The sequence below is a fragment of the Penicillium nucicola genome (genome assembly GCF_028828085.1).
Source record: "Penicillium nucicola strain IBT 29836 chromosome Unknown utg000003l, whole genome shotgun sequence".
Lineage (NCBI taxonomy): Eukaryota > Fungi > Ascomycota > Eurotiomycetes > Eurotiales > Aspergillaceae > Penicillium > Penicillium nucicola.
In genome coordinates this window covers 918,253-944,261 of record NW_026643127.1, presented here as the reverse complement: position 1 = coordinate 944,261, position 26,009 = coordinate 918,253, and the positions used below count along the sequence as shown (strand labels likewise).

The 26,009-nt window shown below is 47.3% G+C and overlaps 7 protein-coding genes across 7 annotated transcripts; 3 read left to right on the top strand and 4 right to left on the bottom strand.

The window, feature by feature from the left end:
• Positions 1-708: 708 nt before the first annotated feature.
• N7511_003928 (uncharacterized protein) lies at positions 709-3,123 on the bottom strand (the record flags this gene model as incomplete). Its single annotated transcript, XM_057126353.1, has 2 exons — positions 709-3,015; positions 3,076-3,123. 2 exons carry the CDS (start codon positions 3,121-3,123, stop codon positions 709-711), a joined length of 2,355 nt encoding a protein of 784 aa, XP_056985243.1.
• Positions 3,124-10,178: 7,055 nt separating this feature from the next.
• Positions 10,179-11,893, bottom strand: N7511_003927 (cytochrome P450; the record flags this gene model as incomplete). The annotated part of the gene is made up of 2 exons (XM_057126352.1): positions 10,179-11,357; positions 11,423-11,893. The coding sequence occupies 2 exons, from the start codon at positions 11,891-11,893 to the stop codon at positions 10,179-10,181; spliced, it is 1,650 nt and encodes a 549-aa protein (XP_056985242.1).
• A 918-nt stretch (positions 11,894-12,811) lies between these two features.
• On the top strand, positions 12,812-14,558 carry N7511_003926 (uncharacterized protein; the record flags this gene model as incomplete). The annotated part of the gene is made up of 3 exons (XM_057126351.1): positions 12,812-12,932; positions 13,001-13,295; positions 13,340-14,558. 3 exons carry the CDS (start codon positions 12,812-12,814, stop codon positions 14,556-14,558), a joined length of 1,635 nt encoding a protein of 544 aa, XP_056985241.1.
• A 968-nt stretch (positions 14,559-15,526) lies between these two features.
• Positions 15,527-17,089, top strand: N7511_003925 (F-box domain protein; the record flags this gene model as incomplete). The annotated part of the gene is made up of 1 exon (XM_057126350.1): positions 15,527-17,089. The coding sequence occupies one exon, from the start codon at positions 15,527-15,529 to the stop codon at positions 17,087-17,089; it is 1,563 nt and encodes a 520-aa protein (XP_056985240.1).
• Positions 17,090-17,803: 714 nt separating this feature from the next.
• Positions 17,804-19,336, bottom strand: N7511_003924 (uncharacterized protein; the record flags this gene model as incomplete). The annotated part of the gene is made up of 1 exon (XM_057126349.1): positions 17,804-19,336. One exon carries the CDS (start codon positions 19,334-19,336, stop codon positions 17,804-17,806), a length of 1,533 nt encoding a protein of 510 aa, XP_056985239.1.
• A 759-nt stretch (positions 19,337-20,095) lies between these two features.
• On the bottom strand, positions 20,096-20,932 carry N7511_003923 (NADH-quinone oxidoreductase; the record flags this gene model as incomplete). Its single annotated transcript, XM_057126348.1, has 4 exons — positions 20,096-20,197; positions 20,260-20,656; positions 20,715-20,800; positions 20,906-20,932. The coding sequence occupies 4 exons, from the start codon at positions 20,930-20,932 to the stop codon at positions 20,096-20,098; spliced, it is 612 nt and encodes a 203-aa protein (XP_056985238.1).
• A 1,004-nt stretch (positions 20,933-21,936) lies between these two features.
• Positions 21,937-23,690, top strand: N7511_003922 (T6SS phospholipase effector Tle1-like catalytic domain-containing protein; the record flags this gene model as incomplete). Its single annotated transcript, XM_057126347.1, has 2 exons — positions 21,937-22,041; positions 22,095-23,690. The coding sequence occupies 2 exons, from the start codon at positions 21,937-21,939 to the stop codon at positions 23,688-23,690; spliced, it is 1,701 nt and encodes a 566-aa protein (XP_056985237.1).
• Between the last annotated feature and the right edge of the window lie 2,319 nt (positions 23,691-26,009).

Sequence of the window (26,009 nt, the reverse complement as noted above, 5' to 3'; positions counted from 1 at the left end):
AACCATCACCCTCGCCTAGTAACCCACCAAAAGCCCGACTTTTGTTAAGTGTGTAGGGCTAACGCGCACTCAGGATACCTGAGTCTGCTAGCAATCCCCTGCGTAAATCATGTACCCTGAGTGTCTATAGGTAACATGTTATAAGTGTATGTAAAATTTGTTGATTCCACCTAATAGAGCCTAGGGACATGATATAAGTTTCCAGCTACTGTTATATCCTAGGGGGCCGTCTGGAAATCGGAAACAGTGCTATGGTGTTTTAAAGGGTGAGAGATCCGTAAGAAAGCCTCGAATGTGGTATACTGTCATGTGATTGTGTGGCTTCACGCTGATCACATCACATTCCTCATTATGTTTTTCTCAAATTGTAGTAGATGAATTAGAGTTTAAACGACACAAAGATGTGAAATTGGAAAAATTAAAACTTGGTTTATGGAAAACATACACAATCTGAGGTACTCTACAGAGCAACTACAAAGCAAAGAGGTCAAAGGACGTATATCGTAGTATTATGAGAACTATGTTCGGCCCAATCAGGCCACTGAAATAGAAGATAAAGTATAGTAAGACTGGGATATCTGACACGAAAGGAAACAAAATATGAACGTCAAGAGTGGTTGACAACAACGTCGTGAGACCAACTTCCAGCAGAACAATGCAGCCAAATAAACGCTAGAACCATGGACAAATGCAGGTCTAGTCGGAAATTTAGAACTGCAAAACAGCAACGAAGAGGGCACCGAAGACAACGGCGAAGCCGGAGACGGTGGCGCGGCCAGCAGCGTTGAAGGCAACGGTGCTGGAGGAAGGAGAAGCGCCAGCTCCGGTGGCGGAGGGGGCAACACCAGCACCGTTACCGTTGCCAGCACCTCCGGCGGGGGAGGTGTGGGCGACCATGCCGGTGGAAGCGGACTTGGAGGCGCTCATGGACTTGGAGACCATCATGGACTTGGAGCAAGCAGCGTTGCAGACCTTGACGGTGCTGGTCATGAAGTTGGTGGGCATGGACATGGCTGGGGCAGTGGGGTGGGGAGCACCGGTGACAGGGGACCAGCCGGAGGGACCGGCGGGACCAGTGCCGGAAGGACCAGCGGGACCGGCGGGGCCAGCGGGGCCAGTGCCTGAGGGGGCAGCACCGGAGGGAGCGGAGCCAGTGGGAATAGTCATACCGGGGACGACGGTGCTGGAGACCTCCTCGGAGGTAATGGTGTCACAGGGAGTGGAAGAAGCACCGGAGGGAGCAACACCGGAAGGACCAGCAGGACCAGCGGGGCCAGTGACGGAGGGAGCAGCACCGGAGGGAGCGGAGCCGGTGGGAACGGGCATGCCGGGGATGACGGTGCTGGAGACCTCCTCGGAGGTAATGGTGTCACAGGGAGTGGAAGAAGCACCGGACGGAGCAACACCGGAAGGACCAGTGGAGCCAGTGACGGAGGGAGCAGAGCCAGAGGGCACGGGCATACCGGGGATGACAGTGCTGGAGACCTCCTCGGAGGTAATCGTGTCACAGGGAGTGGAAGAAGCACCAGTGGGGCCAACGGGGGAAGGAGTCTCAGAAGCGCCGGGGATGATAGTGCTGCCGATGTGCTCGGAGGTGATAGTGTCACAGGGGGTAGAGGTAGAGGTAGAGGCAGGGGCAGTGGCGGAGCCCTGGTTGCACTTAGCCTCACCGAGGACAGCAAGGCAGAGGTTGACGGGGATGTTGACGAGACCACCACCGTTGGAGCCGGAGGTCTGCTGGCACTCAGCCTCGCCGAGGACAGCAGCGCAGACGTTGACGGGAACGTTGATGAGGCTACCACCGTTGGAGCCGGTGCCAGTGGCGCCAGCAACCTGGTCACACTTGGCCTTACCGAGAGCAGCAACACAGGCGTTGACGGGGACGTTGATGAGACCACCGGACGAGGTACCGGTCTGCTGCTTGCACTCAACCTCACCGAGGACGGCGGCACAGAGACCGACGGGGATGTTGATCAGGCTGCCGGATGAACCAGTAGAGCCAGTGGAAGAAGAGCCGGAAGGAGAGGTGGCGGAGGAGCCACCAGCAACCTGGTCACACTTGGCCTTGCCAAGAGCAGCAACACAAGCGTTAACGGGGACATCGACCAGACCACCGGAGGAGGCGGTCTTCTGCTTGCACTCAGCCTCACCGAGAACAGCAGCGCACAGGTTGACGGGAACACTGATGAGGCTGCCGGAGGAGCCAGTAGAGCCAGTGGAAGAAGAGCCGGAAGGAGAGGTGGCGGAGGAGCCACCAGCAACCTGGTCACACTTGGCCTTGCCAAGAGCAGCAACGCAAGCGTTGACGGGGACATCGACGAGACCACCGGAGGAGGCGGTCTTCTGCTTGCACTCGGCCTCGCCAAGAACAGCAGCACACAGGTTGACGGGAACACTGATCAGGCTACCGGAAGAGCCGGTGGAGCCGGTGGAGGAAGCGCCAGTGGCAGATGCGGCGGAGGAACCACCAGCGACCTGGTCACACTTGGCCTTGCCAAGGGCAGCAACACAAGCGTTGACGGGGACATCGACGAGACCACCGGAGGAGGCAGTCTTTTGCTTGCACTCGGCCTCGCCGAGCACAGCGGCGCACAGGTTCACAGGAACGCTGATGAGGCTGCCGGATGAACCGGTAGAGCCAGTGGAGGAAGCACCAGCGGCAGCGGTGGTGGTGGAGCCGGTCTGCTGGTTGCAGTCAGCCTCGCCGAGGACAGCAAGGCAGAGGTTGACGGGGATGTTGATGAGGCCACCGCTGGTCTGAGTCTTCTGGTTGCAGTGAGTCTCACCGAGAACAGCAAGGCAGACGTTGACGGGGACGTTGATCAAGGAACCCTCATCAGAGCTGGCAGTAGAGGCCTGGTCACACTTGGCCTTGCCGAGAGCACCAACACAGGCGTTCACGGGGACGTTAATGAGACCGCCGTTGGAGCTCTGCTGCTTGCACTCAGCCTCGCCGAGGATACCAGCACAGAGACCAACGGGGACGCTGATCAAGCTCTCAGAGGCATGAGCTCCCTATAGTTCATGACACATTAGTTCCACGTCTATAGCACTTCTCATGGTTCATTTGCTTACCGAGGAAGCCGCAAGGGCAACCAGGGAGGTAATAAGAGACTGCTTCATCGTGTATAAAAAAAACTGCAGATATCCTAGGATTCTTAAAAGAGTGTCGTGACAGAAATGTCAAAGAGTGGACGCTGCGAACAGCAAAAAGGAAAGCAGGTGAAAGAATCACAACCGATTGAAGCAGATACTATGCACAGAGAAAAAAAGAGAGGAACTGGCAGCGGACGACGATCGCCTTATAGGTGCCGGACCAACATCACAGCCCGTCCACTTCCACCTCGTCCACTTCGAAAAGGGGATAACGTCGATCAGGTCCCGAAAGGGTCTCTGCCAAGTTCACAAGCCAAGCAGCATCGAGTCGCTTCAAAGCGACTGAACCGGTCCCATTTTGCCTATTCACCAGGATTCTCATTGGATGGAGGTGTCCCCTTCGGACGGATCACACGTCCAGCTTCTTTGAACTGCAGATAGTAATTAAACCAAGGCCAGGCATTAAACTCCACATCCGGAGCCGCTAGTTCCAGTGGCGTAGTTGTGATTGCTTGGAGGCGTTGTCTAGTTCGACTAGTTCCCCACACTGCCCCTCCCAGATCGTGATGGTTTTTCTGTGCGGGCTCAGGGGTTACCCTAAGAACCTCTGAACACGTCGGGTTATTCAGTGTGTGGGCTTTTTTAAACGTATTATCGGATGTTAGTTGGGGGATTTTGGGCCACATTGAAACTCAATCCTTTACTTTGGTGTTTTATTTTTCCCCCTTGAGAAACCGGATTAACTTCAGATAGGTACTTCATGTACTCCGTCCAGCATTAAGCATTTATGCATATGATCCATTTGATATCTTATTACCTGCCCGAATACGGTGGATATGTCTCCAATTTTTGCAGTCCCTGCACTGTCGGCATAAACCGGTTCAGGTCATATTCGGACAGCCTTCCCAGGTATTTGAAAAAAAAAAAAAAAAAACAACCCCTGCTTGTTACCTCGGTCTGTGTTGCTATCTAGACCAAACCCCCTGGTGAGGCACGTTACGCCCAGTCTCACAGCTTCTAGGCGTGAACCACTGGTTTCCGCCTATTTCTGCAGGATCATGCAGGTACCAGGGGGGCTAGTGCATCAATCCGACTTGCCGCAGCTCCGAGACTCGACGTATCATCAGGCACCAAAATTCAGACCTCATTCTAGGCTCGGCCCTACACAGTGGTTTGCAGGCTGACATGTTCCCCAACCTGTTTGTGCACCACGACCCTTAAAATTGCAGACCCCCACCACCCCTTTTTGTTGTTTGTTTTGGCCCACCCTGCCAAGTGGATATATCTCGATAAGCGAGATCTAGTCTACTGTAATACTTACTGTACAGGGCACTTGTCTTTGCCACAATGACAAGTCTAATATGCACTTTGCTTTTGGCACATTATCTATGCAAGTCGCTGATTGTCGGCGTTTTCAAGCATCCGGCTACCGAGGCCCACAGCGCCACCATGCAGGGCGTGTGAACATGTCATTTCCGGTGTCTGTGCCTGTGCTGGTGCATGTTAGTATTGCCATGCGACCGAGGCATTCATTCTAGCTGGAGTACTGTAGAATCTCCTATGGAATCTAGGTCTGGTCATGCGGGAAAATGCCCTTGTATGCAGGACAGATAGAATCGTCTAGCCTTTCACTAGATCACTGATCTAGTCGTGCCTGTCGATCCGGAAGTTCTCACCGTAATCAACCAGATCATACCGTTCAATAGTACAGTACTTTTAAGGTTCTTCTATTTGATGTTGATCGCACTCAACCGTGTTTCAATCAATAATCATACCAATAGAATCTTCAAGTATGCCACTAGCCGAGATTTCTTGCGTACGCGGACAAGGTCTCTGTCCGAAATGTTAGGAGTAGTTGTTTTGTTTTTCTTGACTCGTGATTTGGTTTTCTTGTGATTGCGACCGGTAATATCTATTTTTGTATCCCATGCAAGGGCGAGAAGGCAAATCTACATTTTATCTCCTTGTTGGCTGCATCATCTTATCTGGTTTATGGCATTCAGTAAATTTGACTGTTGCTAACCAATGTAATTGCGAGCATTTTTTAATTACAGGTCCAGCACCAGATATCATACTTTGCCACATTTGTCATGTGAAAGGGATTACAAAGCGCCAAAATTTGATTTAATCTGACCTAGCCAGCAAATGCCTTGATTTCTAATTCCAGATCCCAGATCAAGACGAGGATTCCAGAGTGTGTTTCTGAATCCAAATTACCTACCGATTCATAACGCAGAGCTTCAATATGCGCAGTGAATCCGCATAAATATCAGCATAGAATTAATCTTCTCTGACCATTGCCAAGTTGTTCTTCACTATCTTATGGTCCACGGCCATTCAAACTGAGACTTCATCAGAATCAACGTGAGACTCAAATCAGATGCCACTACTGTAATTTTATTTCTAGATCATCATAATAATTTATTGTCAGAATGGCCAGCTACTTCCTTGCGGCTAGGTAATTTCATAATCTGTTTTCCCTTCTCGGGGGCATTGGATTCTTTCCACTATGTTACCGTGTGCATTGATTGCCTATATGAATGCTCTTCTTAAGCATCAAACTTTTCCTATCGGAGTGGTTCAGAATGGCCTTTCTTCGCCAGTACAAATATATGTATGATCATGAGTCTCATTGTAGTATTGAGAACACCAAATTACTCAAAATGAAATATATTTTGCATGTTGTGGATGTCGCAATTGTATTGGTGCTGTAGATATATATCAGCATTGCAACCAAGTATATTGGCAACCACCCCGCATTTCTTATTTCACACAACATACACTTTACTTGCGAGATAATCAGAACGAACGTAAAGTATATAGAAAGCGAGAATGCAAATGTACAACATACCTATTAACGTAGGTCTTCTGAATCGACGTCAACATTTGAACTGCGTTATCGCGCCAGACGATTTGCATGATTTGCATCAATATTAATGCCTTAAGGCATTATAGTCTGACCGCCCGCTGAGACCCTGCCGCCGTAATCCCGGCGGCTTATGTTTTTCCTAATGGGTACTAGGGCCTGGTAGAATACAAACGTTGCAAAAGTGGCCTACACTGCCACTTTCACTAGCTTAAAGGCCAGTTTTCAACCCATTCTGTCTTAACAAAGTCAGCTAATTTTATGTGCTTTAGAATATTTCACGAAAATTTTATATCAAACTAGACAGCGTTAACTATTGAAGGTCCCAATTTCGCCTAATTCTGACATTTAGTTCAGGATTGCTCCAAAACATGGAAATTTGATCCGACCACCACTTTAAACCTCTCCGATCCAATCAGCACTTTGTAAATCCCTAAGTAAATCCTTATAATACTTTTGCTGTTGAACTCTAATTAATCAGGACGAAACTATAATAGAAAGTCTGACTTTGTGGCATGGACATGATTTGCAATACACACGGATTGAAACTATGGGAATGGCAGGTGCAATTATACTTTTACAATGTTTTGTATATTACTGCATCGACAATTGGAATGTAATTATGGGTGCGTGGCTAACCGTGTCTACATTAAGTCACGTTCTCTCAATTACAGACTTATTCTATCCTCAAGGTTTTACACAATGGATCCATGGGCACTGAAAGTAAGCCGAAAACCCCAATTTCCCGAGGTCCTTTTTTCTCTTTACTAAAGTTGCTGAATAAGGTGAGTTCAAGGTCCGTCCACGGCACTTCAAGGCTTAATATGTTTGTACCGTTTGCTTCACACGACACATTCATCATAACTCAAATCGGTCCAGACATGCCTTGCCTTGATCACTAACCACTCTCCTCCACTTATCAATACACGATGGATGCCACGAAAAAGCACGCGACCTTGACTAGCCTTCCACTTGAGCTACTGTGGATGATTTCTGACCACTCATCGTTAGCTGACGTGGTTTGTTTGGCTCTATGCAACCATCAATTGTTATTCTCGCTCGCAGGGAAATCTTTCCATAAGATCCCAAAGTATTCCACCTAAACCCCTATAGATGAGATCCGGATCGACCTGTTGTCTCGTCTTTCTCGCAATTTACCGCAATACTATGTCTGCCACACGTGTCTTCGACTTCACCTGTGGGAAGATATTGGGCTCCCTAAGGTTGGGCCATTTGTTGGAGCCGAGAAGCATTGCTCTAAGATTCGGGATCCCTCGAAGTCCTACCATTATCGTGAATCGTGTTTTGCTAGCTACCCATCATGGTGTTGGTACCGCGTTCACTTCGTTCATCTTCAACTTGTCATGAGAAGGTTTTACTTTGGACCTGGCTTTGGAATTCCCTTTGAATCATTATTATTCACACAGATAGGACCTCGCAGGGGCAGATTCATCGATGGGCCTCCCAAACTTGCTTGTGAGGAAACGGATTCCATGATGACTTTATTCTCAGTCGAAGGTCGAATATGCTCTACGCCACCGGGCCTTTGCTTGAGAACACAGCAACTAGCGATAGTAGAGCAACAAAATGTACCACAGATGTGGCCGTTCAACGCTCACGATCTTATGGAAGTCTGTCGCCATATCACCGACTTTCAACCGGAATTTTCGGAAATCATCAAATCTCAAACCAAGCAATACAGTTCCGAAACAAGCTTAAGCAAGCTGGCAGATGAAGGACGTTGCAGGAGATGCAATACCTCATGGAAGTTAGAGATACGAACCGTGAATACAACACATGCTTGCCTCGTCTTCACCTCGTGGAAGGACTTTGGACCATGCTTGAGCCCAGAGGATTTCAGTTGGAAGGCTCATATGAATGTTGAAATTAGGGAGTTGGCAGTCCACGAACTAGTCGACGCTCGTTCACGATTCGAGACGGATTCTATTCAGGCTGGTTTGTCTGAAGATGCGATGTATTACCGGAATCTCTCTTTGTTGCAAAGAAAGAGGTATCAAAAAGTAATGGCTGGAGACTCATTCCGAAAAGACTTTACATCACATGGAGACATAAGAAACCCTGGCGGCTGTATCATTCTCTGAAGAAAGTAGAACGATTGCTCCATGATCGAATGCCATGTTGTATAAGGTGAAAGTCTGCCTCACGTGTTTTCCACTCCCACGGTTGTTCCTTCCTGCTTCGTGACTTCCCATTTAGGAATCACCAACTCCCACAAAACTGCTCTCCCTTTTTATTCTCTCTCTTTATTTCTTTCTTCTCTGCCCGAAAGATAGTTTTGTGACATAGACGTCTATGAGTTTACATCCCAATTCTTCGGACCTTTATTATATGATGAGCCCTACAGTACTTGAGGTTTTCAATGTGGTTGGAGTTTGGGTTGCCCCATCTCTGGCAGCATTACTTGAATTCATTCTGGCTATACGCTCACACAAGACCCCCCCTCCTCTCGTGATCTTGAACAGGGCTATTCTGTTGATGAGACGCACCGTCTGCTCAAGCAGATCAACCGTCGAATCGATCGTATAGAGTTGCACTGTACAATTGCCCAGAGAACTTGCTTACAAGAAATCGAAGCAAATATCACGAGGAAGATCAATCAGGTGGTTGCCAATACAGAGACGGAATCGGCTTCTCCCTAGGGGATGTTGGGTTCCTGACCGGGCTGGCTTCTGCGGTAGTGTGTTTTTTTTTGTATTGCTTTTTTTGCAGTTCTGGGATTTGCTTTTGCTTTTTGATTTTACTACTCATGAACTGGGCACGGAGCGTGCACCGTATCATCCCTGATTCATGTTTTCCCACACTTACATCCCAGGACCTCAGGAGTTTATACCTGTTTTCCTGGGAATCATCCCTTCGGGGTTGGTGCGCCAGCGACGGGTTTGCACTTCTACGCAGTGCTGGCGACCAGTACCTCATGACGGCTGATGCCTGTCGAGGGAAGCTAGGACAAACCCACATCAAGTCTTTATTACTCAGTCATGATATGGTGAGTATTCCTCAGCAAAGCAAAAGCCATACTAATGATTCTGTGAGCGGAAACACCCTGACACATCAACTTGCTGGCCACCCGCTGCGTGGCCAAGTTCATGCACCAGACTGGCCTCCTTGCTCAGTTTCAACATGCCGAGTTCGACGCCGATAACGACCAAGAAGGCATCGATATCGATGTCGAGGTCAGGGAGCAGAGTCCCGAAGACGCTGGGTACTCACCAATGCTTGCGTCTACGGCTGAGGGTGGAGAGACTACGTCCCTCAGCGCGCTATTCGAATATACGGTGCCAAATTGGACTAAGATTCTTCGGTCATGACCAATCTGAGCAGCAATTGAGGCTGATGTGAGGACTGAGAACGGGGCCTGTCAGTGTGATGCAGGATTTAGGGGGAGAGACAGGATGGCATAGAAGTGGGATGTTGGAAAGGTAGATGGTGTAACTGCCGACGTTCTTTGTACCTGGATGCCTGCGACACCAGGTTTTTCTTATGTTTTGGGTTGAATTTTAGGCTGTTGGATATTTTTTTCACGTCAAGCTGGTACTTAGTCTCTCTTTTTGAGGACCAGCTCTTTTTCTGTATTTCGATTATCAGGCGTATGGGCAAGTTCTTGCTTCGACTAGATAGAAGCGCCTGCATAGCCATGACGGTACTACTTAGGCTGCATCAGATTAATTGAACTTTGATTGATTGATTGATTGATCACATCAACTTGCAAACAAATGTTCTCGGGCCTCTGGCCAACGGTAGATCCTACACAAGGAGGTGATCCACAAGGGAAACTCGCATCAGGTCCTGTTAACACGTTGGAAGATATGAAATATCGGATTGAGCCCGACTGGGCGAGTGTTTAGACCAATGATGGTGCTCGGAGCGCACCCCGGCGGCACAGGGACACAGCTGGCGGCATCAGCAAGAAACACTTGGTCAGGAAGTTGGAGCCGGGCGATCGAAATCGGATAAACAGATGCGATGGACAGAAGCAAAGAGTATGGACCACCCACGAGTTGCATCGGAGAAGAACTGCTCATGTTGTTGATGAGAGCCACATAGCTACCCAAAATTGAAGGACTCACATTCACATTGACCATTTTGGCAGAATAACGGTTCGAATAAGTTATGATGGCAAGGTATTGTCATATATCAAGAATTTCTTTATTGCTAAGATAAGCCATATTGTCAACTCTAAGCTTTGCCATACAATTCAATCCTCCATTTCCACCCGATGCAATCTCACAGTGACAGGATCAGCGGGACAAGAAGTAAGCGAAACACCATAACGGATCTCTCTCTCAGAGTGCACATCCTCAATCTGATCAAACCTCTGCAAAAGCCTTACCAGCACATGGCTAGCCCTCATCAAAGCAAACTGCTGACCAATACAGGTTCGAGGACCCCCGTTGAACGGAATATACTCCCAGGTGACCTTTCGCCCGACCCACCGGTCCGGATTAAATATTTCGGCATCCTGGCCCCAGAGATCCTTTCGACGATGCAGAACGTAGGTACTATACAAGACTGTATGTCCTGTACGAACATAGATAGGATCGGTGCCATCTTTCCCGCCGCCGCGAGGAAGCGTAGTATCTTTTGTCGCGCAACGGCGGTTGAAGGGCACGACTGGGTAAAGACGTAGTGTTTCGTTGAGAAAATGCTGTAGATACTGACAAGATTTCAGAGACGCAAAATCCATGTTCCGTGGCTGATCGTAAGTACCAAATTGCTCCAGTATATCGCTTCGCAGTCGTGTGAAGATGAGCGGGTGTCTTGCGAGAAGGAGGATTGTCCAGCTGAGTAGCGAAGCCGTTGTATCACGGCCTGCCAGAAGAACGTTTAAAGATTCATCGCGTAACCGGACAGGATCTTTCGTAAGCCCTGTTAGAGCTTTCAAGAAAATATACTGAGATGGGGCATTTCCGATGCTGTGAGGTTTCTCTTCCTGTTGTTGCGCCTGTATCAAAGCAGCGTGAACATACTTATCAACGAAAGCGTGAACGATATTGATACACTTCCGGAACTCCTGATTGTAGATGATCCAGTAAAGCCGCTCGAGCCGGAGTCGCTCTGCGAGAAACCACATGCACCGGTCAAATCCGTAAAGAAATGTATCATCGGATGTCCTTCCCCCGTCCTTGTGTATAGCAGCAATCTGACTATCACAACTCTTACCAAAGAGGAACTGGGTAGCCGAGTCAAGGGTAAGACGAAAAAAGATGGCTTGAATATCCACAGCAGATGACCAGCCGTCAGATAGCATAGGAATGGCACATAGCGCATTTTGAATGTGTCGTTCCTCCCTGTCAAGATTGCTCATTTGATCTCGCGTAAATTGAGGCCGCAGCAATGATCTAGAGCGAAACCAATCCTCACCATCGGTAGTAAACTAGGCAGAGTCAGTCAAACCGTGCGAAAAGGAAGTGATACTGTGAATGCTGGAACAAAACTGACAATACCATGACCGACAACAGGTCCAGCTACGTTGCGACGCGTATCGCCCAAGCCAAATTCTTTGAATTGGGTCGCTAGCATAGCTTGGATATTTTTCGGATCTGCCGTGAATAGGTTTTCCCGGCCGGCCTGGCACATTCGAAAAGTCGAAACGTATCTGTCATGCTGGCGAGATAAAAAAGCTATTCGCTTCTGTGCAAGCTCCGGGAGCAGCTTCTCCTTTGCTGCTTCAAGTGTTTCGAGAAGTGTGGAAATACCGAACGGGTCCATACTGGGGTAGAGAGGCGCTTTCCCACAACCCATCCTACGTGCTTTCTGCGCATAGCGCCAGGTGCAAAGAAAAGAGAAAAGCATATATCCTGCGATCAATAGAGCTGCAAGAACTGGTAATGAATGGCGTTGCAGAACAAGATTGTCAAGTGTTATGGTATAAGCAGAGGGTACTTTAAGATGCGCTTTGAATTCGAACATGGTGCAAGAGGCGAGTATGAAGACAGATCTGGTCGAGAAATAAGCGGTGTAAGCAATGAGATGTAGAGACTTTATTAAAGGATTTCCGAGCAATTGATGATTTGAAAAGTCCGGCAAAAGTAGGCAAACAATTACTGTCAAGTAAACTAACCAGGAGTATGCTGTCGCATTGATATAACAAAACAAACACCCCAACCATCATAAAGGAGTGCAAGGAGAGTATATATCCATGTTTCGTCCACTATATCCCACTCTATATTTAGTGTGGATGAACAACGGGCTCATGATCCCTGCGAGATAAGATGATGACGATGGAACGCCTGAAAGCCTCACGGCAGCCACTCCGATGTTATTAACTCAAATTGAGCGCAGCATTTGTCCCAATGCAGAATCCCATTATAACCCGATTTCCTATTTTGTGTGAGTGGTATTTCTTTGGGCATGCTGACCATGATTAATTTAGGCTGCCCAGGGCTTCTACGGTGCCAGGTGTTCCCCACTTGGCAAATGGGTCATAGATTCGGGGACAAAGATATGTGCTGACCTACTATACAATATATCACTTTGCAAACATCAATACTAATCTAGCTGTCTGTTGAGTGCGTCTAGGCATGTTGGAAATATGAGTCAGTGGGCTCAGATCTCGTGGACAAGCACAACAAACAACGTAATCAGTATCCTTGTTTGTCTTGCATAAATGATGCTTCTGAGAAACTATTTATGGAATATATTAGGCAACCCGTTGTCAGGCGAGGAAAGCGCAATGTTATTCAAGGATTAATCTCCCTCATATCTTGGGGTCGAAAAGGCCGTATGCATCTATCTACAAGAGCTACTTTTCCCTCCTAGCTAATGCCTTTTCCTAATTCTACCTACTCCGGAATACTCAAGACACACTCTTGAGCCATCAAACCTCCCATGTCGTCCTCGGAAAAAAGCCAAAGCGACCTCTCGCCAGAGGTTCATCCTCGCAGCCACATCCCCGATTGGAAATGGAAAGGAACTCTTTCAGTTCTTATCCTGACAACACTAATCAATGGTTGAACCCCTCAGTTTGATTGACACGGTTTATTCAGAGCTAGCATTCTAACAAAGTAATTGTTTTAGGTTATGATGTGAGCAACGTTGCTAATATCCAGCCAGCTCTTTACAAGGCCTTCGGCGACATCACGCTTCTACCATGGATCAGTCTATCCTTCAGTCTCGCCGTATTTGCAGTCCTATCATTCTCCAGAAAGATTTTATATTGCGTGGACATGAAATGGATCTACATAGGTAGCGCTGTGGTCTTTATGGCCGGTGCTGCTGTGGCCGGTGCAGCTCCCAATCTTCCTGCGGTTATTGTTGGACGGATTATTATGGGTGTCGGTGGTGCTATTGTCTACCAAAGGTCTCTTCCAAAGTATTTTAGACGATGTTAGTCCCAAGGAGCTCACGATAAAATAGCAACTTAACATTTGTCGCCGTTTTCGCCACGCCAGAAGAGACACCTCGTCTATTCGGTCTTCTGAGCGCAACGTGGGCCGTGGGCCTCGTCATTGGAGGTCCCATAGGTTCTGCCCTCGCCTCAAACAAACACACTACCTGGCGGTGGGCTTTCTATATGAACTTGCCTTGGGTAGGTCTCAGCCTGGTGCTCGCCATTATTTGTCTCCCTCGCAAATACTTGGGGCCAGACATTCCGTTGCTCTCCCGACTGATGGCGATCGATCCTATCGGAATTGTGTTCAACATGACTACCCCAGTACTGTTTGCTCTCGCATTGGAGTTCTCCGGTCCTGTGTGGTACTGGGGCTCTGCAGCGTCCATCGCAGTCTGGGTGGTCTTCGGGGTGGTATTGGTTGGATGGGCCATTCAACAATATTGGTGCATTGGAACAACTCCCGAGCAACGCGCCATTCCTCTTCATTTACTAAACCGTGCCGACCTGCTTCCTCTTTGGGTCGCGTCTGGCTGTGCGGGCGCGTCGTACGCCATCACTCTCTACTACACGCCGCTGTTTTTCGCGTTCGCTCGCGGCCACAGCGCAATGCAGCAAACTGTTCGTCTTCTTCCTTTCGTTTTGGTTTTCATCGCCGTGGTGATTCTTGTGGGTGGGTCGCTCCCATTATTTGGCCGCTATAACCTGATTTATATCATTGCTGGTATTGCAACTGTCGCGGGAGCCGGTGCTATGGCCGGAACTCTGAGCCCTGATGTCTCCGAGTCCCAAGTACTAGGATTTGAAGCAATCATTGGTGTTGGTCTTGGCTGTTCCTTCCAGCACGGAGTTGGTGTCTCGAATGTGATAAACAAAACCCCCCGCGACCGCGTCGATAGCGCTGTGATGTTTAATATGGCGCAAATGGGCGGCATTGCAGTTGCTTTGGCAATCGCGGGCTCAATTTATCAGAATGTGGGATACACTTTGTTGACAGATGCCATTGGAGAGAGCGGGTACTCAGGCAAAGACCTACGTGAGGCGCTCGCCGGTGTGTCGTCAGCAGTGTGGCAGTCTGGCGACCCTGAGGTTCTTTCTCGTGGAATTGGTGCCGTCGCAACGGTGATTGGACGGGAATTTTATCTAGTAATCGCTGGTGGTGCCGTCTGTCTTGTCTGTGGGTTAGTGATGAGATGGGAGCGATTAGACTATGGCAGACCCAAGAGCAACAACATCGAGAAATGAGCGTTTCTCAACCCTTGCTGACAGCATTATGATGAGTATGAGCCGACTGTGTGTGGGGAAGTTGATAGAACTCTTTATGGTTAATTATGAAACTTGAAAATAACTCTAACTTTCTGAGCGATGTAACTCTCAAGGTAGAAGAATATCTAGAGCCGCAGTTGTGATACCTCGCTTTAAGATATTGTTTCATAGGCTACGGAGCACCGAGCTCCGAGGAATCGAAAGCGACCTGAGCGTAGATGCTCGAGGCGCTGGGCGAAAACGTGTCTGCTAGAGCGCCTCATGATACTTGAATTGGACTAGGCCCGAACCCCTCTGGAATTGAGCCATAGACTCCTACATTCTTGCTCTGTAGCCTTCACACCTACATGTCTCTCTCTTGTGACCAATCAGTCATTTTGTACAGTTTTGTTGACTCTGCTTCCTTAAAAAAGAGTGACTCGATCGATACCTTGTCTTGAGACAAGTCGATTACAAAAAATACGTTTACTCGAAGTAACCGAGTCTGACCAGCTCTTCAGTAACCTTCAACGAGGGCAGTTGGTAGAGTTTTGGCCGACAGATACAGGGCTACGACATAAGACTTTAGAGAGACTTCATTGTTTCAGTAGCAACAAATTGACGATTGAGACGGTCGGAGATATAAGTCTGTGAGTATACGCGCCAAGGCATGGGTTCAAGGTGACTGTATAAGTTGAGAAGTAGATAGATGAAAATACATAGATCATCACAAGAGGGAAATTAAATCCACAAAAAAGGAATCAGAAAGAATTACCAGCAGAGATTGCGACTCATGAGGATCGAAGAAGACGCAGCAAGTGTCCGCACCTTAGTCAGTTTATTATCCCGAAATGGTTAAAGCGCAACCCTAGCATCTCTTTCGAGCTTTTACGGTCCCTAACCGAGACCCTTTTTAACCTCATGAGCCTCAAATTCAATTATTTTCTGACTGATCATCACCATTCACCATGGAACTGGAAAAGTTTCCCCAAGAAGTCTTCGAGACAGTCCTGAAATTCCTTGATCTCAACACAATCAAAGCTCTTCGCCTTACAAACCGAAGGCTCTCAGAAATATGTATTGGACCCCGCTTTCTAGGCTTCATTCAACAACCAAGTCTCGATGTATCACCGCAGAGTTTTCGTTCCCTTCATTCATTGGCGTGCAACCCTGCCCTTAGCAAAGTGATCCATTCATTGAAATTTGTGGCCACAAGCTTCGACTCTACCGAATTGGCGAAGAATGTGGCATCCGGAAAATACGTGGTCCGAACGGTCAAGGGACCATTTTTTGAAGCCACCACTATGAAATACACCCCCGAGGAACTTTTCAACGCCAATTCCGACTTAGAGTGGTTGAAAGAAAAGCAAGAGCTCCGAGCCAGTGAATCATCAAGTGAGATGATTGGACTTCTTCGAATCGCGCTCCAAAAATTTAGCGGGTTGGAATTCATTCATTTAGATGGCGCCGTCATCACTGGGCCAAGATGCACGCAGAGAAAGTCGACAGAACATGGAGAGTGGCATCCGCTCTGGATGAGAGCCTCTCATGTACTCTCTTTGGTTCTGACAGCGATGGTGCAGAGCGGGGTCTCGGTGAAGAAACTTGATGTCTATCGCAACACTCCTAGATGCTGTATTCCATCTGGTCATATTACATCCTATGTATCAGGTCTCAGTCCCAACCAGCTAGCGGGATTGAGCAAAGATTTGGTATCGTTCGCAATCAGTCTTTCTGCGGAGATACAGACCGTGGTTGAATTTGACGATTCTGATGATGATGAGTTGAGTGAATATGAAAAAGCGTCACGCACAACATTTGGTTCTTCAAAGGGTCATTTAACTTGTGAAGATCCGCGTGCAACGTTGGCCAACGGGACGCAGGGAGTGACTTCTCTCCTCAAATACGCATCGTCTCTGCAAGAGCTGGATTTATCCTTCCGCCATGCTCTTTATGGCAAGCGACTGGATAGCTATGATCGAATTGTTGAAAATATTGCCTCCGAAGCCCAGTTCCCGAAGCTGCAGCACTGCGCCTTTTCCGGCTTTTTCGCAAAAGAAGAGTCTATCTTATTACTTCTCCAGAAACATCCCGACATTCGCTCTCTGAAGTTACATGACTGTGATTTGACTGCTGGTTCATGGACTCCGATATTTGGCCATCTAAGCCGATCGATGCCAGCGCTTGACAACCTCGACCTTTCGAACTTGAGTGGAAATCATATGACCCACCGAAAGCGTCCAACAGGAGTAGACCACCCGGGTGTAAATAACACAGAGCAAGAGCAAGAAATGGTCTTGTTGGAAGTCGGTGGCCTGGTGAGCTTATACCCAGTATGGGATACCGAGCCACGATCGCGTTTGAGAACATTATCCAAGGGTGATACGTATATTGTGCACACCAGAAGCTTCAATCAAGAAGAATTGAAGAAAGGGCTTGTTTTTCGACCAGAACCTGGAGGTAGAACAAAGGGCTCCGCTGAGGGTATGTGGTGGGGAAGGTCTCGACAAGCACTTTACGGATGCCCATAGTGCCAGTATCATATACGATCACTGAAATCTACCGCAAGTAGTGAAATGAACCACCTTCATTGCGAGATGACTGAAAGCTATGAATGTCAAAGCTATGAATGTATGACGAAGAAGAGAAAAGGACACAGGATATGAACTAGCTGGAAATGAACCCTTCAAAGCATTCATGAACCAAGAGAAGTTTATCAAAAAGATGTAACTAACGACGACTGCATTGCAAATTATCAACACAAAATATGACAGACACATGCAAGACAATCTGTAAAATTACCTCCCTCGCTTCGGGGCAATGGATTTTGTTCAAATGGACTCATACTTCATGGCGCTCCGAGACAAGTCACCCAAATGCCGCCAAATACTCGTGGCCCTTTTCGGAGCTGGCCGAACTTCCTATTCAGGTTTGTCAACACGCAGTCCTCTCCACTTTGGGGATTAGAAACTCCCTCGGCTGAACTTCGGCCCCACCGGGGAGCTGAACCCTGTTCGAACATGAATCGAGCACTCATAGTATTTGGCAGCTTGTTTGTTTATCCTGGATCTCATTCTGCAATTCAACGGCGGAGTGCCCCTTAATTAGAAGCACACATTATGTAGAGGAAGATTTATCGATATATTCATTATCAGAATTGACTAAAAATAAAATGATGCACCTCAGAATGCAAAGGGAGGATGATCTTTCAAGATTGTGATGAATTGGTAAATCAATCTTCAAAGTCACACAAAATTAGACCCCACGCCCAGCAGCTGGAGCACTAAACTGTTGCATCTTTCAATAAAGGACAGTGCTTCGTCCTTGGTATGCCAGGCATCGTTGTAAGCGATACTCAGCTCCAAGCGACCGCGGAAGGTCCCCAAGAACAACCCGAGACCATTTCCCAGTTCTTCGCCGGTAACCCATGGGGAGTAAAGCTGCATGGCCCCGTATTTCTCCTGTATGATCTTGTCAATAACACCCATGCTCGAGATGGAAACGGAAGGTATGTTATTTGCTGCCGGGATAGGGGGGATTCCAGGACCAGCTGGGTAAGCGGGAGTTCCCAAAGCCCAGTAAGATGGCACAAGATTGATGCGCCCTTTATTGTCTCGAATACCATGATAGTAATTTTTGACCTCTTCGATAACCTTGCGAAGCTCACTTAGCTCGTCTTTGAGGCTTGGTGCTAGATCGCCAACGGCAGGGATCTTTGAGTCAATGACGAGACTTTGACCCGAGACTGAGTGGTAAACGGAAACAGCATGCGACGGAGAGTTGTAGGGATCCTGGCACTGCCCACGTTCGTTGATCAGAGAGTAATTCACGTATCGTACTTTCCTCTCTTTAGGGCCTTTCTTTTGTAGACTGAAAAGCACAACAGCAGCGCTTGCATGATACACGTGAGTCAAACTGGCCCCAATTTCTTTACAGGCGCCGAGCAAACGTTGGGTCTCATCAGATGTGAGCGTCAAAGATACCCTCTGGTGAATTCCGGGCACAAGCTTGGTAACATCATACGGCACTGTTGCAATCTCAACATCCTTCAAGCAAAGCTTCTTCTGCGTCTTTGTCTGTTCAAGTATTTCCTCCTCTTCGGTGGTCAACTGGTCTGGCAGTGAGGCCGCAACCCGAAACGGCGGGCTCAGGTTTTTCCATTCACTGCCAAAGGCGGGTACATAGAAATTGGCCGGGTCATCAAAAGCCGCGGAAGCATATCTCATCAAGTTGTTGATCAGTAGCAGAGAGCCAATTCCATCCACGATATCGTGATGAGAGCGCAAGACAAGACTAAAAGTTTTTGGTTGTCCAGATGGCCGGTCATTGTTGTAGACCAAAAAGAGAGTGGGTATTCTGGGCACCGGAGGGTCGGAATTGCACCATTCCTCACTAGTCTGCGTGGTAGATACGGGGCAAACTGTCTCATTAAGCCATGTGTCCTGTTGACAGTTGTTGGTGGAAAGGGTCTCGTAGATCTTGCGACATCTTCCTTTCTCCGCTTGATACTCAACCCAGGATGCAATCGTTGGATGATCATATCGTATCCGTAACCATGCCAATCGAACTGCTGAGATCACACGTTGGCTTGTCGCCTCCATGGAGTCATCGCCATCAATCGTAAATGAGATATGAGCGGTCATTGCGAAAAAGGTGCGCCCAGTTCCTTCAAACAGCCTTGCAAGTGTTGTATAGAGCTGCTCCGCCTCATCAATGTCACGTTCCCATCTGCCGAGCTCGGTAGCTACCCAATTATAATCTATGCTTGAGGGTGCCATTTTCGTTTGTTGTCATTTGATAGTGACGATAGAAAAGACTGGGGGTGGTCACGTCTGGAAGGCAGGTCGATGTGGAATACTCAAGTCATGAAAGTCTTGCGATGTAAAGCAGTTTGAGAGAAGAAGACATACTAAATTTGTCAATTACAGTCCGCCTAAAGCTCAAATTGTATAGATCAGGTGATGCCTTCACCCAATAAGAACCATATTCGGATAGTGCACGACTTGACCCACTCGCTCACTTGTGCAGTTCCATGATATTTTGTGGGTATAAGACACGGTCTGTGGGGTAAGACACATCGGCAAATACAAAGTTGCGGAATTCATTTCGGACACGGAGGTGGTCCGTGGGACATTTTTTGGGCTATGATCTGGCAGAGGCCTGTGTATTCAGCCGAAGTTGACCCGAACCACCCATAATGCGCAACATACGTATCCAACTGTCACTGGACAAGGTCACTGTAATACAACCAGCGCATAGGCCCTATATGACTAATATTTATTGGCAACTTGATCAACTTGACATAGAGTTTTGCGACCATTGAGCCTACGAACAAGCAGCGGGTAATTTCCAGCTACGCGCCACCAGGGAGACAAAAGGAAAACCAATTATGTTGTCCAATTCACATGACCGTATCATCGGTCCTAGTAAATAGCTAGCATGTAATCATAAAGTAAGATCGTAATTGTATCATAAATGATCTAAAAAAAAGTGAAGGTAGACCCTGAGAGTAGAGGGCTGTCGAAAAGCAATCACACTCATGCATGCTGGACCTTGGACACAGCCTCGTAGAAAGCCTTTCCCTGAGCCTCAGCAATCTCCAACTCAAGGTCAGTTGGCTGACGAGAGCCGTCTGCCGCCTGTTCAGAGGGGTTAGTCAGTCAGAGAAGGTCACGTTGGGATAAAGCAAAGGCTGACTTACAGCAAAGGTGCCTGCACCCCAGGGACTACCACCGTGGACTTCATCCAGGTTGGACAACAAGGGGAACACAGTCTTATAGCCCAGAGGGACGTAAATGAAGCCGTGGTGACTGAGGGTACTCATAGTGGCAAGCGCTGTCGATTCTTGTCCACCACCCTGTGTACCGGTAGAAACGAAGACGCCCGCATACTTGCCCCAGTAGCCACCAGAGGCCCAAATACCGCCAGTTCTGTCCCAGAAAGCCTTCCATTGAGCGGGGAAGTTGCCGTAGCGGGTAGGAATGCCGAAAAGAATGGCATCGTATTCGAGGAGCTTCGCAGGCTCAGCAACGGGGTAGCTTGACTTAGCAGGAGCATGCATTTTCGCAAGGATGTCACTGCCAAGTGTCTCAGCGACCCTAATGGCTTAGCGGTTAACGATTGAATCTGATTGTGCCAAGGTCTCGGACATCGTACTGGAAAATGTCCACCGTGCCACCTGCGGACTCAATGCCCTTCTTTTCTGCCGCGGCTAATTTCAAGATGTGCCCGTACATCGAGTACTGTTGGCTCAGTACACTGGTTAGTTGGTTGAAGCATCAAAGATCGGGAATTCAAGACAGCGCGGGTGAAATTGGAGTGATTGATGAATGAGGAGCATCACGTACGAAGACGATAGCAACCCTGGGAGCCATGATAGTCGATTTCAGTTTGTAGTGTGGAAAAAAGCTGTACGAATGCTTGCAATATTATTGAAATTGTCGGAAGAGGGGTTGAGGGTCTATATTTATACTTTATCATGGCAAAGTGTAAAGCACACGAATTGGACTTTAGAGCGAACTATAGAGTAGTCTAGATTTCAAACACAACCACCATCCCAATCCTTGCGCAAGATGCGGAACTGCGGACGCTTGGACCGCTACTGGTCGAAAAGTGGATAGGTAAGCCGATCAATTATAGGGTGAAGTTGTTTTACGAGGATAGACGGCGTCACTGGCAAATCCTCCCGCATCCAACGGATATTATATGTACGATACCAAATTAATTTAATCCGCTGTAGCCAAAGTTCTTTTATTTTCAACTATCTACTGTAGCGTTAGATATTCTAAGTCTTACCTGGTTCTTCGTATTCTCTACCGAGACCAAACATCTCGAGGCTTGAGGTTACCTTAGGCCCCGGGGTACATAGCGAGATCACGTCAGCCGTCCCGTGTGCCCACCCGAGTGCTCAATTTCAGTACATTACTGCAGCATACCGCAATCTATTGGAAATAAACAAAGGACCCAGAAAGAAGCCGAATTATACATAAAGGGTATCTAGCAAAAGGAATTGGTATGAGCGCCGAAATTCCTTCTGTATGTGAGAGCTCTGGTACGGTACACGGGTGATGCTCGATTTGTTGAATCTTATCGGTAGATCGATCTGCTTATCCGTAAGCGGAATTATCCTGATCTGGCCTTTGGTATCGGGTCATGGACCATTGAAATCAAGCCCCGCCATAATAAGCGTAACCCTAAACTCCGCTACAGGCTGAAATCAACCGTGGATACTCTTTGTTGATGAGGTCACCACTCCATGAAGCTTAAAAAGGATCAAGTGTTAGCGTAATAAATAACAGGGACCCCTCCATGCTGTTTCCTATTATGTATCAGCATTTCAAATTACTACGTATCGAGACTTGAAACCAAAAGTAACGGTATGGATCAAGCCACAGGCCCGAGGCAAATTGTTCTATGCTTTGATGGTACCGGATACGAATTTCGCGGAGATGACACCGATAGTAATGTCCTCAAGATATACCGAGTATGTGATCTTAATACGAAGCAACTTCTTTCATGATACTTATGCGAATCTAGATGCTTGATCGCAATGACAAAAACCACCTGCATTATTATCAACCTGGAATTGGGATGGATACTGGCTTCATTTTTGTATCCAACGAAGCCAACGCTAATCCCAATCCCATCAAGAGATGGTATACAAAAGCAAAAGACGCTGCCTTCGGGTCTACCTTTGCTGAACATGTCATGGCTGGTTATAAATATCTCATGAGCTGTTACACCCCTGGAGACAGAATCTACTTCATTGGCTTTAGTCGCGGCGCGTATGTCGCGCGCTTACTTGCTGAAATGCTCGACCACATTGGCCTATTAGAAGCAGGGAATGAAGGGAAAGTTCGTTTTCTCTGGTCTATCTATTCCAAGTGGGGAGAAAGCCATTATAGCAGGGAGACTAGCCAGAAAGAGAAAGATGATGTCTTCCAGTATATGAAGGCATTGCGAGAGACATTTTGTCGCCCAGTAACGCAAATCGACTTTCTAGGTTTGTTTGACACAGTCAACAGCATCCCGCACTTTGAGATGAGTCGAAACCGATTTCTATACCCTTTTTCGACGAGAACTACTGCCAAAACTATCCGCCACGCAGTCAGTATTGACGAGCATCGCGCTAAGTTTCGACAAGACTTGATGGCAAATTCTAATCCGATCTCTGCTCGAGCTGCTCGAGCGAGATTGTATAGTCGTCAGGCCCGGCGTATACGCTCCGCCAGTCGTCAAGATAGCTTTAATGAGCAGGGTTTTGCGAAAGAGCGAAGGCCCACTTTGGACGATCTTTCTCTGCAGAGCCCTTCCCCGCAAGATAGGTTCTATCGGCCTCCACCTCGTTCCCACCGGCAGTCAAGAAATGAAAAAGACTGTTCATTCCCAGATCTCATCCTCGATGCCACCTCTTATGGAGAGTACAAAGATAAAGGTCAGAGCGTTGAAGAAGTATGGTTTCCTGGATGTCACGCCGATATTGGGGGGGGGTTGAGATTCAGCAAAAAAGAAGACTGGGCGCTAAGCCATGTTCCATTGGTGTGGATGGTTACTGAAGCACAACGCGCAGGGCTCAAGTTCGATCCTGAAAAACTGAAACAATTCTGGTGCTTTGATGAGTCAATTGACGGTAATGTTCGACAAGATTCAGGTAATAGAGTTGCCAGCCAAGAAAAATTGGAAATGAGTGGAAAGACAGATGAAAGATCTGAATTTGAGCACGCACTTTGGAAGTCAAGCACGAATGGTGAAATCCATGATTGTTTGCGATATCATGATGGTGCCAAATGGCCTGCTGTTTTATCCTGGAAATTGCTAGAGTATTTTCCACTCCGGAGAATGCATTTGCAAAAGGACCAATCCTGGAGACCAATTCGATGGCCGTTGCCTCTGGGGGAAGCGCGGGATATTCCTGAGGATGCCACGATTCATGTCTCTGCACTTCGCCGTTTGAAGTCGAACTCCAAGTATCAACCACGAAACCTAAAACGGGGAGAAAAGACAGCGAAAAGAAACGAGAAAGGCTCTGCTTTAGCCGATGAAACCAAGGAGTGGGAAGTGCACGCCCATCGTGACTGCCCAGTGCGAGAATCATATCGTCGCAGCAAAATGAAAACGATATTCGATCCCTGAACAGATGAAATCGTCTAAACTTATCGCCATACTCAAAACAATCGAAATGTAAACATCGAGAAAGATTATTTTAGGTGTGCCTATGTAACTATGTAATCCTCATTATTAAACATATGCATTTCGTGAGCTAAGTCATCGGTGCGGTGAATCGTAGCTCTAGCCTAGATGGAAGTTGATGTTCCCGAAAATTATATGGAGTGTTTGAAATACAATTACTACCCCAAAGAAGAAGGCATTGGTTGAGGGTCTTGCCTCTTTATGAGGTAAAGTACCTGTTGAATTATATCAGATTTGCAGCAGCAGTCTCTGGGTCAGAAGTCGAGACTTCTCACTACTTAAATGCAACATGATGGAATATCTACGGTGTGCTATTAATGATGAGAATGACAAACATGTCTTATGATCCACGATTAGGAACTCTTTGAGATTTAGCTTTTCATGTACCGCCAGAAGCCCCAGGGCTGTTTCAAATACAGCATCAATTTGAGAAAGCGGAAATAAAGTTGTCGAAACATGCCAGGGGACAATAAGATAGCGTCGCGAAATGATGATTGTAGTCCGTTGTACTTAGCTGATATTGGTTGCAGGGGCATTCGATCCTTGGAGCCAGGTGCTTCACAACACATCTTTCGGTGCAGAGCCCGGTTGAACAGCCCGTAGTAGTTTTAGAGCTAGGTAACTTTCTTTGAGCGACGCCCCATATGCCATTCATCTGCGAGCGATAGAGATCTCGATTTGCCAAAGTTGCCTTGCCTCCCTCGGGCACCAGGTAGGGACGCGGACGATCTTGGCACAGTGCGTTTGACTTGAGGTTGTTAACAAGTAAGAAGAAATGATAAAAGTATACGTCTCACTTACAATGTGATTTATCACAGGGAGGTTCAAATTGATCCTGACATTCTCGGCTGTTGGAACTTTCATGTACGGCATTCTGTGGTTTTCCACCGTGTCCTGTTACAGCATTTTTGATCTTGCGTAAGAATTCAGACATTATGGATGTGTCGCTAGATATAACTGTAGATATCACTGAAAGTAATATCCAAGTGAAAAGTTCTTCCTGTTTACTTCTTCCATGCCATACCCGTGGACGTATATTAAGACAGATAATGTCAAATGACGTCACCATATTTTATAACGCGAGAACGTAGCCAAGAATGAACATTTTAGGTGAGGCACAAATAGCGAACCATGGGACCGTGATTCACCAGCTACTGATGATTCCTAGACCATCTCATTAACTTTGCACAAAGGCGCTGGGAATACCTTTAAATCTACCGTTGGTTCACACCTTCTGTAGGATCTGGTTCATTATCTCACGAAATCGGAACGGCGTTATGTCAGTCTGGCACAGCAGACAGGTCGATACCAAATGGATAGAGCATGAACAAAACCTAATCGTAGGTTGGGTAGTGTAAGTGAATGGCAAATGAAGCTTACCGCAGTTATTCTGATGCTGTATCTAGAAACATGATAAGGAGTGATATTTGTGTTTATCTTGCCCTCTAAACCTTCTATAAAGACGGTTCTTGTATCCTCAACATATCACGGGATTTGCCACTACCCTAAGTAGTTTATGTGAGCGTTCTTTGGCCACTTCAGAACTATACTTATATCCAGAGAAAGCTAAGTTGATGCATCAATCAAGGCATATATCTACTTGGTGCATTATCTGTAGTTTACGTGCTCGATATGCATATGATCTGATGCTGCAAAACCACATTAAGGTGGATAACGCTGGGAACCGCGCCTGGGAACATAGTAAAATAAAATTGTAGCACTTGGCCCTCCAATACTACAAGATCTCATTTACCATTTAACATGGCCATATGTTCTAAATGATAGAATTAAGACTCTGAACCTTCCGCTCCGAAGCCTTGGCCTTATCGTTTCTTACCAGGTTTGGAAAGCTCAATCCTCCTCCACCGCATGAACAGTCATAAGATGAGCCTGAAAGATATTGTACTTGGTAATAACTGGGGGCAGGTAGTCATCTTGTTAACTCAGGAACGCGAATGCCTTCATTGTTCGCCTGGAAGGATGTCAGAGCAACGACGATTTGGAAGGCTTGGCTACATTAGCATCACATCCGTGACTGAACAGCCGAGCAATGTCAATCACCATTTTGTACGCGTGCGATAAGCTGACGCGAGGCAGCTAAGTTGTAATGGTGACTCAAGATTCACCAACGCTGGTCGGCTGTCTCATCAATGTGTCGGGATCGATGCCTCAAATTCTTGAAATAGCTTGATCCAATGAAAGACACTAATTGCGACTTTTATTAATAAAATAGTGAGGATCGTGTCCAGAATTCCACATATG